This window comes from Rana temporaria, chromosome 2 (genome assembly GCF_905171775.1).
Source record: "Rana temporaria chromosome 2, aRanTem1.1, whole genome shotgun sequence".
Taxonomy (NCBI): domain Eukaryota; kingdom Metazoa; phylum Chordata; class Amphibia; order Anura; family Ranidae; genus Rana; species Rana temporaria.
Window position 1 is genome coordinate 189,200,315 of NC_053490.1, and position 17,933 is coordinate 189,218,247.

The 17,933-nt window shown below is 45.4% G+C and overlaps 1 protein-coding gene across 1 annotated transcript in view; it reads right to left on the bottom strand.

Annotated features, from left to right (window-relative positions):
* The window catches only part of PCCA (propionyl-CoA carboxylase subunit alpha), a 935,313-nt gene that overhangs the window by 810,311 nt on the left and 107,069 nt on the right, over positions 1 to 17,933 (bottom strand). Inside the window, exon 5 of the mRNA XM_040336164.1 lies at positions 625 to 738. Coding sequence (XP_040192098.1) covers positions 625 to 738 — 114 coding nt within the window. The remainder of the gene's footprint in view (positions 1 to 624; positions 739 to 17,933) is intronic.

Below are 17,933 nucleotides of genomic sequence, written 5' to 3' on the forward strand. Positions count from 1 at the left end.
GTGTGATTAGACATTTAACACTACTACTGCCAGTGAGATACAAATAACTAACATATATAGAATGGAAATGATGAATCATTACTAAATCCTAGCCACCTTACAGAGTTAAAATTGTAAATGAATAAGTGCATATAATTAAAGAGAAAAAATATTGAAGTTATCTTTTTAGTAAGAAATATCTAAAATGCTTATCTCGATTCCTGTCAGCACACCCGTATAATTTTATGTGAAATAAAGAAAGCATGACAGTGCAAAAATAGTTTGAGTGCATTTTTTTTCCTTTTATTTTCCCACAAAGGAAAAGGAATTAGTGCAGCTGAAAGGGTTAAAACTAATTGGGATTTTTTTCCTCCCCCAGCATATTTGGGAATGAACTGAAGCTGCTCCCTGGTGTGATTTCTGAATCCAGCAGCCACCTGCAGGAACTGCCACCAGCCTTGCCAGATGCTTCAAAAGCCTTTGATTTCCAGTAGCGATTTCGGCCACATTTAACTCATGTGACATGAACCAAACAAGAACGGAATATTCAGTCCCTTTTTGTTATTTTTTTTTTTAATACAAATTCTGTCTATTCTGCCTTCTAGATCTGAAACAGCTGCAGCAGATAGACCCATTCAAACTCACAGCTTGGGCCCCAGTTTTTCTAATGGCTTCCATGATGGCATCCATGTTGAGGTAGCTTTTGCTTGTGGGAGCAGGGCCAACACAGACTGCTTCGTCCGCCATTTTCACATGAACCTGAGGAGACAAATATTCTGTGTTGACAGATGCTCACACCAAAAGTAATTACCATCAGCTTGAAATGAGAGCAGAAAATTAGCAGATATATCATTCAGCAATACACAACATATTTTTATATTCTACAGCATTATCCTAGAAATGAAGTACAACTATGTAAAGTTCAAGTAATGTTTTAATACTTATTACTTTTTGTTTTTAATACAGTCTGCCTCAAATGGAAAAGGTTTAATTTCTTTTTTGAAATATCAATTTATCCATTCACAACAAAACAGAATATACCCACAAAATAGCCATCCTAAAATCTGAAATACATACATTAAGAAATTACAAACATGTTCACATCAATATGTACCCAAGCACAATATTTTGCTGCATTACCATTACCGCACACACTATTTCAAGCTATGTGACATTACTGTGGGGAGAAATTTTTGAAAAGTAGCCAAGTCTTCCAGTACTTGACTGAGTACATATAGGCAAATAGACTACATGTATTTATTTTTAAATACCAGCTGCAAACCTATATCCAAGTAAAAAATTTTTTTTTCAAAAATTTTTTTTTAAGGTGCATTGTGAATGAAAACTTGTATTTTGATGCCGACAACATGTGCAGATTTAAAGCAGTAGCAACCCCGAACACTTTCACCCCTTCGTGCCCAGGCCAATTTTTAGATTTCAGCACTTTCTTACTTTGAATCACAATTACTCAGTCAGACGACAGTGTACCCAATATGACATTTTTATCATTATTTGAGAAAATTGATCACTCCTAATGTGCTGACTGGCTCATTTATTGAGACCCTAAAATGCTGGGACAGTACAAATACCCCTTGGGAGGACCCCTTTTTGGAGAGACATTCTAAAAAAGTATTTAGTAAGAGGCGTGTTTTGTTTTCGTTTTTTTAAAGTTGTAACCTTCAGTCACAATTTTTTAGAAAATGAAAAAAAATGTAATAAAATGTGTTTGGGCATACACCCCAAAACACATTCTGCTATGCCTCCTGGGACAACACATGCAAGACTATTTTTGTTATTTTTTATACCGCCTAAATACACAGACGGACCCAAAATCCAAGGAACTTTCACTGAGCATAAATTACACCTCAATTATGCATATCATTTCCTGGCCACCTAGAACATTTATGGAGGCCCTGGAGCACCATGACAGTGGAAAACCCACAGAATGTCAATAAGATTTTTAAAACACACAGCACACAGAATTACACCCCAAAACACATTTTGCTACTCGTCTTGAGTAAGATTATATCACATGTGAGACTTTCACAGCTCAAGCATATAGAGGGGTCCAAAATTTGGGCATACATTTCACACCTAATTTCCTGACAATAAGAGTAGAAACACCGACAAAATGACCACATTTGAGGGAGTATACACCCCAAGACATGAGTCTTTTGAAGACTTTACTTTGCCAAAAGTTTTCGATAAATGTGGAAAGAATATTAAATACATTTTTAATATGCAAAGTTGGCAATGTAATAAGATATTTCTTGCACGCAGCATGGAAATACTTGGAACAACACCCCAAAACCTATTCTGCCACTCCTCCCAAGTATGGCAATACCACATTCGACTTTTTCACTGTGTGGATGGAAGGATTATGTACCAGACATTGTATTAGGGGTCGACCAATTATCAAAGCGGCCGATTAGGGCCAATATTTCCAAATTTTTCAAATAATTGGTCAGAAACTTACCGATATTGGTCAGTGTGCAGTTTATGGGTATTTATGCCATTTTTCTAAGTTTTGAGATGCCATTTAACAAGTTATTTTTTCAAGCACTTTATTTTTCCCAGTTATTTACTTTAACCACTTAAGACCCGGACCTTTAGGCAGCTAAAGGACCGGGCCAGGTTTTGCGATTCGGCACGGCGTCGCTTTGACAATTGCGGTCGTACGACGTGGCTCCCAAACAAAATTGGCGTCCTTTTTTTCCCACAAATAGAGCTTTCTTTTGGTGGTATTTGATCACCTCTGCGGTTTTTATTTTTTGCGCTATAAACAAAAATAGAGTGCCAATTTTGAAAAACATGCAATATTTTTTACTTTTTGCTATAATAAATATCCCCCAAAAATATATAAAAAAATTACTTTTTTTTCCCTCAGTTTAGGCCGATACGCATTCTTTTACCTATTTTTGGTAAAAAAAAAAAAAAAAATCGCAATAAGCGTTTATCAGTTGGTTTGCGCACAATTTATAGCGTTTACAAAATAGGGGATAGTTTTATTGCATTTTAATTAATTTTTTTTTTTTTACTACTAATGGCAGCGATCAGCATTTTTATCATGACTGCGACATTATGGCGGACACTTCGGACAATTTTGACACATTTTTGGGACCATTGTCATTTTCACAGCAAAAAATGCATTTAAAATGCATTGTTTACTGTGAAAATGACAATTGCAGTTTGGGAGTTAACCACAAGGGGGCGCTGATGGGGTTATGCATGTTTACAACTGTAGGGGTCTGTGGCTGTAGGTGTGATGTCATCGATTGTGTATCCCTATAAAAAGGGATCACACGATCGATGACGCCGCCACAGTGAAGAACGGGGAAGCTGTGTTTACACACAGCTCTTCCCTGTTCTTCAGCTCCGGGGACCAATCGTGGCGATCGGGTCCGCAAGTCCCGGAGCTTCGGACCGGGTCGCGGGCGTGCGCCCACGGCTGGGTACTAGCACAGGACGTACCTATACGTGCATGTTCCCAGCCGTGCCATTCTGCTGACGTAAATGTGCAGGAGGCGGTCCTTCAGTGGTTAATGTTTACAGTTTTAATAAACATGTTCAGTTTATACAAGATTGGAGTAAAATTGTGTTGATTTGTCAAAACTATAAAAATGTACAGCATATCAGCCATCGGCCTGAAAGGTAGCTGAAAAGCCCTGGAAAAAACGTATTGGTCGACCCCGACATTGTATCTTGTGCATCACATAAATCAACCAGTTGTGTCAAAATCAATGTACTGTAATGGTCACCTATACCAGTGCTCAGAGGGTTTTAGTGTTGCATCACCTATACCCAGGGTTTGACAAATTTGCTTGGAATCTAGGAGCCAGCTAAAAAAGTTAGGAGCCAAAAAACGCACCCAGTCCCGCCAAGCTCGCGCGCGAAAGCGAATGCATACTGAGTAGCGCCCGCATATGTAAACGGTATTCAAACCACACATGAGGGATTGGTAGAGCGAGAGCAAAAATTCCAGCCCTAAACGTCGCCTAGTTTGTCGCCATTCCACGAGCGGACGCAATTTTGAAGCGTGACATGTTGGGTATCAATTTACTCGGCGGGAACATTATTTTTCACAATATAAAAACAATTGGGCTAACTTTACTGTTTTATTTTTTCCCAAAAAAAGTGCGCTGGTAAGGTGTGGTGGTGATCAGGGACACCAACATGTGCGATGGTGATTAAAGACAATATGACTGGTGTGGCAGTAATTAGGGACAATATGCATTGTGTGGTGTGATCATGAACACGGTAACTGGTGTGGTGGTGATCAGTGACATTGTAACTAGTTTGGCTGTGTTTAGGGATATTGTAACTGGCATGGCTGTGATAAGGGACAATTTGACTGGTGTGGCGGTGATCAATGACATTGTAGCTGATGTGGCAGTGATCAGGGACAATTTGACTGGTGTACACTGAAGCCCCATACACACTATCAGTTTTCCTGCAGGTTTTTCTCTTTAGGTTTACCAAAACCATGTAGTGCAAGGGCCTGCCTGATTGCATACAAATTGGAACTCTTAAGGTTTGACCTCATATTAGATGGTTTTGGTAAACCTGAAGAGAAAAACCTGCAGGAAAACGGATACTGTGTATGAGGCTTAACTGGAGTGAAAAGTGATCAGAGATCATGGCTGGTGGAACTGACATACAGTGAAATCCGAGCAGCCAGCAATTGTAGATGATCACTGCTACAGTGGTACAACAATGGTAGCCATTGTATGAGACCAGAGTGAGTAGCAGCTGAGAAAGCAGCAGTGTACTTGTATTTAGCGTGTCACTGGCCACATCACCTGCCACAAGTTGTGGCTTGTCCACTGGCCACATCACCTGCCACAAGTTGTGGCTTGTCCACTGGCCGTCACCTGCCACAAGTTGTGGCTTGTCCACTGGCCACGTCACCTGCCACAAGTTGTGGCTTGTCCACTGGCCACGTCACCTGCCACAAGTTGTGGCTTGTCCACTGGCCACGTCACCTGCCACAAGTTGTGGCTTGTCCACTGGCCACGTCACCTGCCACAAGTTGTGGCTTGTCCACTGGCCACGTCACCTGCCACAAGTTGTGGCTTGTCCACTGGCCACGTCACCTGCCACAAGTTGTGGCTTGTCCACTGGCCACGTCACCTGCCACAAGTTGTGGCTTGTCCACAATGCAATGCAAGCAATTTGTTTGTTTATATTTTTTTTTAATGGTTTTTCATCATGTGCCATAATTTGAGATTTCTAATGTAAATAAATAGGCCACCTTTAAAAATGCTTATAATATAAACAAAATTGTGGTAAAACGCCGGTACCGCGTTTAGCCGCGTTTTGCATCTGAAACGTGGAAAACGTTTGCGTCTGAACCCATTTTTTGCTTCTGGAAAAATGAGGTTAAAAACGCAACTGCCTAAAAACGCCAATAAACGAGACTGTGTGCATGGACACATAGGATAACATTGAATGCGTTCAGGGGAAAAAAGTGTCCAACTGCCTCTGAACGCGCGTTTAAAAGCGTCTTGTGTGCATGGGGCCTAAATTATGGGAAAAAAAAAAAAAAAAAATCGATAAAAACACTTTTCTTAAAGGTAGTCACTAGACACGCGACTTATTCATGGGCAACCCATGAATAAGTCGCGTGTCTAGTGACGATACGCGTGGGGGAGGAGCCGAGTGACGCGACCATCCACCTGAGGAGATCGTCTAAGCACTGAGCGGCGTTCGTAATACTTTACAGCAGAGCCTAATGTGATCGAGGCTTCCGTGAGTGCAATCGCTGTATTGCATTGGTTTTCCTCCTTATTCATACGTTATTTGCACCATATCTGTGTTTTCTCTTTTTTTACATGAGCGGCACTGTCCTGAAGTGAAAAGTTACATAGGAGTGAAGTCTGTATACTTTGAACTATCCCATGAATATTGGACTGTGGTGTCTCTATTTTTTTCCATGTGACAGAGGTTGTACTGACTTGCTGCAGTTGCCCATGAAGATTGCATGCTGATCTTAATAGGGATTTATTCCTAGCACTTCACTGGCACTTCACTGGATGATTTAATATATTGTCTATTTTGCACTTGTGATCCCTATTACTAGGGGGTCTCCTTTATTCCTGTAGGGACTTCCCTACCAGTCAAGGAGTAAGCCTGCCCAATAACTAGTCTAAGCCACCTAGCAATTGTGCGCCGAGACGCTTTCTGTCCCTTTCTGGTCCCAGAAAACAAAACAAACAAAGAGTCTGACTTCCTAAAAGCCCGAGTCAGCTCCAAGTACTGTAGGATGCATCTCCTAACATCTAGTGTACTAAACTTAAATTCCCTTTCACCCGAGGGATTGGAACAAAATGAAGGTAACACAACCTCCTGGCTTCTATGAAACTTGGAAGCCACTTTCGGAAGAAAAGCCGGATCGGTTTTAAAAACAACCCGATCCGGAAAAATTACACAAAAAGGAGGACGAATGGACAGGGCTTCCAATTCACTGACCCTCCTGGCAGTAGTCACTGCAACTAAAAAGACTGTTTTAAACGTTAAATCCTTTAACGAACACTTGTCTAAGGGTTCAAAGGGCAACCCTGTTAGCACCTGTAAAACTAGTGATAGATCCCACTTGGGGAAGGGAGGTCCCTGGGAAGGTTTCTGTCTGGACAAAGCCCTAAAGAACCTGATGACCCAAGGATTGGAGGCTAGAGGGCTCTCTAGAAACACACTGAGGGCTGAGACCTGGCCTTTAAGGGTACTCACTGACAAGCCTTTATCCGCTCCGCACTGGAGAAACTCCAGAACGGACTTGTGGCTTTGTGTTGGAAAGGAAAATTCCTGGCACCAAGTATTAAAACAAAGCCAAACTTTTCTATAAATAGAACGTGTCTCCTTCTTCCTACTGTTAAGAAGGGTGGCAGTCAGTTTGTCCGAAAAACCTCTGGACCTTAGCAAGGACTCCTCAGTAACCACGCCGCAAGGTTCCACCTGTGTACCTGTGGGCATAGAACTGGACCCTGCGAGAGGAGATCCTCTCCAAGAGGAAGAAACAGAGGGGGTTCTGTGGTCAGCTGCTTGAGAACCGAAAACCAAGCCCTCTTGGGCCAGTGGGGTGTCACAAGGATAAGTGAGGTGTTCTCCAGCTGAAATTTTCTCAGGACCAATGGTAGAAGAGCTGGGGGTGGGAAGGCGTAACAAATCCCGAATCGCCAGCTCTGGGATAGGGCATCTATCCCTCTTGCTCCCTCTCCCCTGCCCCGAGAGAAAAACCAATGTGTTTTTGCGTTCTCCCTGGATGCGAAGAGATCTATCTCCGGAGACCCCCCATCTCTTGACCAAAAGATGGAAGACCTCCTGATTGAGGGACCACTCGTCTTCCCTCAGTTGACTTCGACTGAGGAAATCCGCTGTACGGTTTTCTATTCCCCTTAGAAAAACTGCTGATAAGGACAGGGTGTTTGTTTCGGCCCAGCGAAAGATTCTTGTTGTTATGGCCGACAGGGCTACACACCTGGTGCCACCCTGTTTGTTCACATAGGCCACGGCCGACGCATTGTCTGACCTCACCTGGACGTGGTGTCCTCGAAGTCTCTCCTGAAAGAAGATGAGAGCTAAACCGATCGCCCTCAGCTCCTTCCAGTTGGAGGAATGTTTCAGCTCTGCCACTTCCCAAACACCCTGTGCTGGAAGTACACCCAGGTGAGCCCCCCAACCTCTGCCGCTGGCGTCTGTGGTGACAACCAGTGGAGACCGGATATGCCATAGACGACCCTGCGACAAATTGGTGATCTTTCTCCACCACCAGAGGGATCTCTTTACCTGACTTGGGACCTGTACCAGGACGTCTAGGTGTTCTGAGCTGTGGTCCCAGATTCTGAGTACAAAGGCCTGCAGGGCCCGAAAATGAATCCCTGCCCACTGGACTGCCGGTAGAGTGGAAGTTAACAGTCCTAGTGTTGACATCAGGAATCTGATTGAAACCTGATGGCTGCCCTGGAGGGTAGATACCGACTTTTCTAACTTTAGAGCCTTCTCTAATGGAAGGAAGACCCTTAGCAGGGTGGAGTCCAGGGTGTACCCTAAATAAGGAATGCGCTGCGATGGTATTAGACTGGATTTTTCCAGGTTTAACAGCCAACCTAGGTCCATAAGGGTCTTTTTGGTTAGTTCCAGGTCCCTGGATACTTGTTCCGGAGAGGCTGCAAAAAGAAGCAGGTCGTCCAGGTACGCTATTATACCCACTCCCTGAAGACGCAGAAAAGCTATTGGTTCCGCCAGGACCTTTGTGAACACGCGGGGTGAGGAGGATAGACCGAATGGCAAGGCCTGGAACTGTAGGTGCACCACCGAAGTTCCTAAGTCTATCGCTAGCCGTAGAAACTCCTGAGACCCCTCTGCAATGGGTACGTGCAGGTACGCGTCCCTGAGGTCCAGGGAGACCATAAAGCAATTCTGTGGTAGGAGGGCCCTTACCGTGAAAATTGACTCCATACGGAATCTTTTGTATGTTACTGACTTGTTCAGCGGTTTCAGGTTTAGGATTAACCTGTACTTGCCAGAGGGTTTCTTTACCACGAAAACGTGGGAGTAAAACCCTCTTTTCTCCTCTCCCCCCCAACCTTCCCCCCACTCTGATCTGGGAGTCATTGTTTTTTGGGGGGCTGGTCAGGTGGGCGAAAAATCGCTCCTCTTCCCCTACCCCTAGGTGTCCAGATCCTTTTTTGAGTCTCTGGTTTCGGGACCCCTGTTTGTCTCTGGGGACGAAACCCTCTCCCTTTTTGTGGAGTTTTACGTTTAAACGGAAAAGATTTTTTCTTATCCGCCGTGCGGTCTAAGACTGACTCCAGGTCGGGACCAAATAGGAGATCTCCTGTAAAGGGAATCCCACATAAATTTAGACTTGGACGCAATGTCTCCTGACCAAGTCTTGAGCCAGAGAGCTCTTCTGGCAGAATTGGCCAGGGCTGCTGACCTGGCTGACATGCGGACGGATTCTGCTGAGGCATCCGCAATGTAGGCTACCCCTTTTAAAATTGTGGGGAAGGAAGCCAAAATAGTGTCCTTGTCCGTATCTGCCTCAATATGTTCTTGGATCTTTGAGAGCCAGTGTTCTAAATTACGGGCCACTACTGTAACTGCTAATTCTGGTTTTAAATTGCCAATTATGGACTCCCATGCTTTTTTCAACAGCGAGTCCATTCTCTTATCCATAGCATCCGTCAGGTTGCCCATATCCTCAAATGCTAAATCAGTCTTTTTAGAGACTTGTGAAAAGGCCGCATCTAATTTAGGGTTCTTATTCCAAACGGACGTGGAATCTTCCGCAAAGGGAAACCTTCTCTTAAGGGATTGAGAAAAGAAAGGCTTTCTTTCAGGGTCCTGCCACTCCTTAACAGTATCAACCAGAAGTTCGTGCACTGGGAAGACCCTGCCCTTGTGTTCCCCTAGACCTTTGTACATCTGGTCATGGAGACTAAGAGGTTTACTATCCGTGTGAATGCCTAGGGTCGTGTAAATGGCACCTAGCAGTTCCTCAACCTCATCAAGAGATAGCTTATATCTGGAAGACTTCTTGGACTCACTGTCCTGGTCTTCTTCACCTGACTCTGCCTGCGAGTCCGAAGCAACATTCTCCAATAAGGAGTGCTGCCCCTGAGAAGGGCCTGCAAAATCAACTGCTTCCGCTGAAGGATCAGGAGAGGCAGGTGCAGGACCCTGTACATCAGGGTGGGTTGTAACCTGTGTGGGTACCAGGGGGGGTTGCACCCTTTCAAACAAGGTTTTGAAGGAGGAAAAGGTAGAGGCCAGTTCCTTAACTGAAGCAGCTAGACTATTCTCCTGTTCTGCATCCCTTTCCCTAACTAGAGAGTTTATGCAGTCTCTGCACAAAACTTTTGCCCAAGAATCAGGAAGGGAGTCCCTACAGGAAGCACATTTCTTCTTAGAACTATGTGTCCTTCCTGTTTTTTCTTGGCTTTTTTCTAGGCTCTTCTGAAAAATAGAGACATAAGGACCCACATTTAACAAAAGCAAAGATACAAAAAAAGTTTTTTTTTTTTTTTTTTTTTTAAAAACAACAACATGGTTACAACCCTCTGGGAAGCACTAGACAGACACTACTGCTAGGTGCCCTTGCTGCCTATCCCTCCTCTCCCCCAACCACCAAGGGGAAGTAGAGGAAGGAAAAAAGACACAGTCTAAGGTTTTGGGAAACCCTCCCCAGGAACCCTTACCTTGGACTGGCTGGAGGTAGCGTCCCTGGTCGGGTCCCGTTCCGGAGAGGTCACCGACATAGTGGGGTGGTTGCGCTGTGTCTAACTCGTCCCAACGAGTATCCGACACCTCCAGCAGGACGCGTGGGTCTCTATCAGCGCCGCGACCCGGAACCGGAAGCCGCGGGTCACAGGGAATCCTTTCCGAGGCGCACCGGAAGTGACGTCGCCCGCCACTCGGCCCGCAATTTTTGAAAAACAATGTGCGGCCTGTAATCAGGGTGCCCGGAGCTGAGTTCCCCCGCCGCGGTCCTGTGGACACGATAGGGACCCCCCCACAAACCGTCTGCCGCGCTCGACCTGGTTGGGGTGCGTTTTTGGCGGTAAGTTTTTCGCCCAATCTCCTTTAGGAAGCCCTTGCCTCCCACATAGGAAAAATAATGGTCACAGTCCCCTGACTGCACTGCCTGGTTCCTCAGCAGTGTCTCCCCACCGGAGGAAACACTAAGAACTGAGGTCTAGCAGGGGGAGGAGAGATTTTAAAGGCTGTGCAGTGTTTCCTAAGGAAGAGGAGGAGCCTATCTCTCAAGTTGTGGCTGTCCTGAAAGACGGATAGGGAAAACTTGAGTTTACATTTGCTTCTCGTGTGCATGGGGCCCAACACTAATAGGTAATAGCCATTTTTCCCACTGTAATATAGCAAACATTGCCCCCACACTAGTAAACCGTAACACTAAGTGTATAGCCATTTATCCCACTGTAATAATAGCCATTACATTAGCCAACAACATGAATCAACTCACTGAACTCGGTCTCATGCAGAGTCACAGCGCGCTCTTGCAGAATAGAAAAGATCGACAAGCAGAGGAAGGGGTGATGACGTCAGCGCGCACCGCCGCCTGGTTTACCAAGATGGCCGACCGCTCCCGAGCTATGCCGAAGCCGCGGCCTTTACTAAGGCCGCGGCGGCAGTGCGCTCCGCGGATCGCATTCTGTGCCGATCCGAACAGGTCGACCCGTTCGGATCGGGCACGATCCGTTGCACCCCTACTATGGATACACATAAAAATGCCATGTATGGGGGGTGCCATTTCATCTCTTCACACAGAGATGTAGACCTTCCACGTACGATGGTAAACCTTTCGTAAAGTAGAGTTCCATGCTCGTAGCATGGTAGAGACCACCGAGCCCGACAGGCCTCGATCCTTCAGCACTTGGCTCTCAACAGCCACGCCGTTAAAGCCAGTGACTGTAAAGCAGGGTGAAAGATCGGACCCTGCGACAGAAGATCTTCTCTCAGGGGTAGATGCCAAGGGACATCTGCCACCAGACGCACCAGGTCCGCGTACCAGGGATGGCTCGGCCAACCTGGAGCGATCAGGATTGTTGGTATCCCCTCGGCTTCCACTCTGCGCAGCAGGCGAGGAAGAAGCGTCAGAGGAGGGAAGGCGTAGATTAGGCAATAGTGACCCCATGGTGCCACCAACACGTCTGACGCGTCTGCCCACGGATCCCTTGACCTGGCCACGAACCGTGACACCTTCCGATTGAGACGGGACGCCAGAAGGTCCACGTCTGGAGGGCTCCATTTTTGGCACAGACACTAAAACACCTCCGGGTGTAGCGATCATTCTCCTTGGTCTAGCGTTTGTCGACTTAGTTAGTCGGCTTGCCAGTTCAGCACCCCCAGAATGTACACGGCCGACAGACCTGGAACGTACCTTTCGTTCCACCGGAGGATGATGCGCGACTTCCGTCGCTGCAGCCGAGCTCCGTGTGCCCCCCTGATGATTGACGGGACCGGTAGACCCAGAGACCACTTGGAGAGACAACTTGATCGCTCGGAGCTCCAGTACATTGATTGGTAGGTGGGGACTCCCGAGTCCAGCGCCCCTGGGCTAACTGGACACCCCAGACACCCCCCCCCCCAGCCGGAGAGGCTGGCATTTGTCGTGACCACTGTCCAATGGCACGGCAGAAACGATTTTCCGGTCCGAAGTACCGGAGATGTCAGCCACCACACTAGGTATGGCTTGACCTGTCGACTCACCCGAATCTGGTAATCCAGAGACGAAGGAAGCTTGTCCCAATGTGACAGAATCTCTTTATGCAACACTCGAGTGTGAAATTGGGCATATGGCACTGCCTCGAAAGAGGCCACCATCAGACCCAGCACTCTCATGCAAAAGCGGAGCGACGCCCATTTCTGGGTCGTCAACCGATGCACCGCAGACTGCAGTGTTTGTAGTTTTTCCGTTGGGAGGAAAACTCTCGCCTCTGAGGAATCCAGGACTAACCCCAGGTATTCCAGCCGCTGAGATGGTACCAGTACTGACTTCTGGGTATTCAATAGCCAACCGAATTCTCGGAGGGTCTGACAGGTGATAGACACGTCCTCCTAATTCTGAGCTTAAAGAAGCTCTCAGAAGAAGGTCGTCCAGGTATCCTACAATAGCGATCCCGCGCTGCCTCAGCAGGGCCAGAATCAGAGCAAGCACCTTGGTGAAAACCTGCGGTGCCGAAGCCAGGCCGAACAAGAGGGCCACAAATTGAAAATGGTCCTTTCCGACCACAAAACGCAGAAATCTCTGGTGTTTTGCGCATATGGGGATGTGCAAGTACGCGTCCTTGATATCAAGAAACTACAAGAAAATGGCCGCCGAGTCAATAGAGGCACGTCACCGGCAAAATGACGGCCATACACATGTTTTAAAAATACAGTGACAAACACAGCAGAACACAGTAAAAGCACCAGACCCTGTAGCCCCCCCCCCCCCCAGCACACACTGCATCATACAGGACAGGAAAAATAAGCATCCCCACCGCAGCACAGCCCCCGGTAGTAACGGAGCCCCCCAGGGACCCCCCACCTCACGGCTGCCACCCAGAAAGCGGGGAAGGAGGGAGAGGAAGGGAGAGAGGAAATCAGGGCGGACCCTCGATCGACCTCCCCAGGAATGCACCAGCCGAACCACCATGCCAAGGCAAGGGGATACTACTTACCCGTCCTGCGACCACCGGCTGGAGGGCATTCCAGACAGAACCAACGTCCGCTTACGGCATGGCTGTCGGCCCGGCACACTGTGACACGGCCATAGAGACTGATCATATGTGTGCCCTGGAGCATGTCGCTCACCGGCCACCCCTGGAGCACGGGGAATGTCGTGGACGGCCAAGCGCATAGCTAAAGGCCGGCACACGCTCGATGGCCGAACATGGGGGGACTACAAGGATCGAGGATCCAGCTTGTCACCCAGTCGGCAGTTGATTGTAGATCCCAGGATCCAAAAAATGCAGGAAAAATAAAATAAAAGCGAAAAAAAAAATCGCCTAAAAACCTCCAGGAGCCATGTCTTCTAATGTTAGGCAGAAAAAAACTGGGGCTGCATGTGCAGAGAGTGGGATGTACCCGGGGGACACGCCCCCTGGGAGGTGCTGTACTGAAAGAAGTGTTTTAACACTTGAATGTTGCTGTGTCCGTCCATGAACGGAAGAGAAAATAAGGAACTTTACTTGATAAGTTGGCATTTTGGTTTCCCAAGTTGGCATCTTTGATTCAGTTAGGTGCTATGGCTTTATTTTACTACTGATCTTTAATTACATGTGTAAAAATTGTATCAAATAGCACAATAGCAGGCTAGTGATAACATTGTTAGTGCATTGCTGTGATCATCTATACGCACTCACCATCTTCTTTATAACCGTTTAAAGAGAACTGCATAGGACCAATACTGAATTGTAGAATAATAAAGCAGCAGGAGCCAGATGATGTACTTCATGATTAACTCATTGCCTGTCCACTTGTAATACAGGCATGTGGTAACATGTCATAATCGTCATAATTTCCTTCATCCCCACTGCTAACACACAAGAAACTTGATTAGTCTACAGTTCGCAGATGGTGTCATCCCTAATGCTTAATAATTTCCTCCAGCCCTCTCCTACAATACTACAGGTTCTCCAATTAAATATGTCTCTGAAGAGCTAGTTTAAGATATACAAATTCCTGCAAGTGATTCATTAGCAAAAAAAAAATATCTGAATTTGACACATTGAATTTGGACTTGTTGTGTGCCAATTTTATTAGGACTTTCTCCCTATGAAATTTTTAAATTTTGATCTGTTTATTAAAGTTTTCCATAAAAAAATAAAGCTGGTCACATTCATTTCCATTTTACTGTACACTTTTGTCACATGGTGATGTTTATGGACATTAGCATTACTTTTGCATACCTGTGAAAACGGATATTTCATCTTACATTGTTTACAGCGCTGCTTATATTTTATTACACTAATTTTTTGGGTTTTAGAATATGTTTTTCACAGTTTGATTTCTTTCAAAGTAGCTGCTTCACTCATTTGCCAATTTGATTAACATTATATGTTCATAAGCGCAGTGGTGGGAACACAGAAAGGGCGGATTCATCTTTGTTACCATTATTTACAAATACCTATGATCGTTTAAAAAGTTTTTTTTTTTTTTTTAACTCACCTCTCCTCCGAGGGTCATCCTTGGTGCATTTCTCCCCCCAAGCACATTCCATTTACACTTGAGCATAGCGCAAACACGCTTTCCCGCTTGCAGCCTTTCCCCATTTTCACACGTAAATGCACATCACGCATAGGGCAGCCCATTCACTTAAATCCCTTTCAGTCGTGGAGCGTTGTGCGATTTATCAGTGTGCATTTTAATCTCACAGCAAAACACGTGCCTGCTATATGTGGTTAGGGTGTGATTAACAGGCTGAATTCACATTTGTGTATTTCTGAATGTGCTGCAACACACAGAAAATGCATAATTTGCCATGCAATTAGGAAACATGCTACAAATGCACAATGCGCTTGTGTTGCCATAGTGGCATGCTAATCGCAACTGGGGGTTCATCAACAATTTGGCTGCATTCATAGCTGTACGTTTCAGAGCATTAAGTGAGTTTTCTGTGTGGGATGTCCTGTGGTTTTTTTTTTGTTTTGTTTTTTAAACGTAGGTGTGAATGTAGTCTAATTGTTAATGACACCCCTATCGCTGTTAGAATGCCATTATGGCGACACAATTATGTGCATTTGCAACATGTTTTAAAACACGTGATAAAGCACTTGTTTTCTGTGTGGGTAACCACACGTTTGGAAAACATGCAGATGTGAATGCATGCCAACGCAAGATGGCGATAAGTGCTTAAAACACGCAGGAAAGCATGCATTTTCTGTGCAGGTTGTCACAGGTTTGGAACCACGCAGATGTATATATAACCCAATTGATAATGACACCCCAAATAACGTTTAGCAGATGCGTGTTTTGCCGCACATTTGCAAACTGTAAACATGCAATGCTTTCACTACCGAAAAGGTTTCTGAGCTACTTTGGGTTGTTTGTCATGCGTTAGGCAACCCGTTCAACTGAATAGGCTGCCCTATGCGCAATGAGCATTTACGCTTGAAAAATGTGTTTGCACTACTCGGGTATGAATGGAATGTGCTTGAGAGGGGAGCTTTTAGGCAGCAAAGGATGATCTGGGAGGAGAACTTGGGCTTAAAAAAATATTGATCCCATCAAGTCATATAGGCAGGGGTTGACAAATTTGCTTGGAATCTAGGAGCCAGGTAAAAAAGTTAGGAGCCAGAAAACGCGCCCGTCCCGACGAGCTTGCGCGCAGAAAGCGAACACATACGTGACCAGCGCCCCCATATGTAAACGGTGTTCAAACCACACACGTGAGGTATCGCCGCGATTGGTAGAGCGAGAGCAATAATTCTAGCCCTAGACCTCCTCTGTAACTCAAAACATGCAACCTGTAGATTTTTTTTTAAACGTCGCCTATGAAGATTTTAAAGGGTAAAAGTTTGTCTGCATTCCACGAGCGGACGCAATTTTGAAGCGTGACATGTTGGGTATGAATTTACTCGGCGTAACATTATCTTTCATAATATTAAAAAAAAATGGGGGATAACTTTACTATTGTCTTATTTTTTAATTAAAAAAAGTGTAATTTTTTCACCAAAAAAGTGCGCTTGTAAGACCGCTGCGCAAATACGGCATGACAGAAAGTATTGCAACGTTTGCCATTTTATTCTCTAGGGTGTTAGGATAAAAAATATATATAATGTTTGGGGGTTCTAATTAGAGGGAAGAAGATGGCAGTGAAAATTAGTGAAAAATGACATTAGAATTGCTGTTTAACTTGTAATGCTTAACTTGTAATACCAACGGCTCACCACCAGATGGCCCCAGCTCAAAAAAAAAAAAAAAAAAAAAAAAAAAAATTTTTTTTTTTTTGCCCCCCCTTCCAAGCCAAGTCGCCAGGGCCCCATTTCTAGTCGCCATGGCGACCTGGCGCCCGGGATTTGTCGAGCCCTGCATATAGGAATAGTTTTTTTGTTATTATCTAATGCGGATGTAACTTCTGTTTAACATAGAAGTCTATGGGACTGAAAACACACAAAGTAGTACAGGAACCTTTTCCAAAATCAAACGGTGCTGAGCTGCATGGATTAGGATGGGTATCCTTGGAAACAACAAAAAATTCCCTTGTTATGCCATGTGCAGCTTAAAGTGGTTGTAAACCTTTGAGTTTTTTCACCTTAATGCATCCTAAGCATTAGGTTAAAAAACACCTTGCCGTCAACGCCCCCCCCCCCCCCCCCGGAGCCCCCCTTTTACTTACCCGAGCCCCAAATTTCCGTGAGCATGATCCCACGTTGCATTCCCCAGGTCTTGTCGGCTCTTTATTGCATAGATTGATAGCAGCGCAGCCATTGGCCCCCGCTGCTGTCAATCAAATCCAATGACGCGGCCGCCGGGGGGCAGGGCCGAGTCATACAATCTGTGGCTATGGATGCCAATTGTATGGCATGAAGCGCACCCACAAGCTAACCCCCCTCGGGAGAGGGCTTCCCAGAGGGGGTTAGCTCTAGCGGGGAAGAGCCGCCGTGGGACCCCAGAAGGTGACGATCAGGGCCACTCTGTGCAAAACGAACTGCACAGTGAAGGTAAGTATGCTATGTTGGTTATTTAAAAAAAAAAAAAAAAAAAAAAAAAAAAAAAAAGCTTTAGTACCACCAAGTTGCACTAGTGTGAACCGGGGCTTAAAAAAAATGGTACGGACATACTTTGTTCACCACTTTTAAATTTAAAGGGAGGATAGAAGACGTCCAAAAGTCCTGCATTTGCAACTACCATGGCTCTATTGTAGAGAAAGAAAATGGAAAGAAGAAAAAGGATCAGGGAAGGAAACAAGGGGTCGAAACCCCAGGCTCTCACGAGTCCAGCGATAAGAACCATATCCATGGGTCCCATGTCTTATCAAATTTTGTTTGTGTATTATTGAGCAAACACGTGCGTTTGTCATTAACCATGATCCAATCAAGTTTATGTTTAATGTATTCATTATACAGTTGACTGTTTCCAGCTCCTCGCAATTACAATTCTGGCAGCTAAAATAATATAGAACACTAAAAACTCTTTGGATGTTTATGGATATCAATATTAACTTTGTGGGGGAAAGCAGATTGCAGTGGCCCAAGTAAATTCACCCCTGTGACAGAGTAATTTAAAGATTTGAATCCACAAATTTGTTGACTTTGGGCATAGCAACCAGATAGTGAGCATGGTACCTACCTGGCCACAGGGATGCAATGTTCTGAAAGGGTCCCTTTTTGCCTCCCCCTCCTGGGAAGACAAAGTCCCTAGTTAGCTTTCCCTCTGGGGAGAGGGTGGTTGTATTGTAGGCTGTGTGCCCGCTTTTAGGCCCCATGACCAGAGCCTGGGCCTAGAGGGTATTG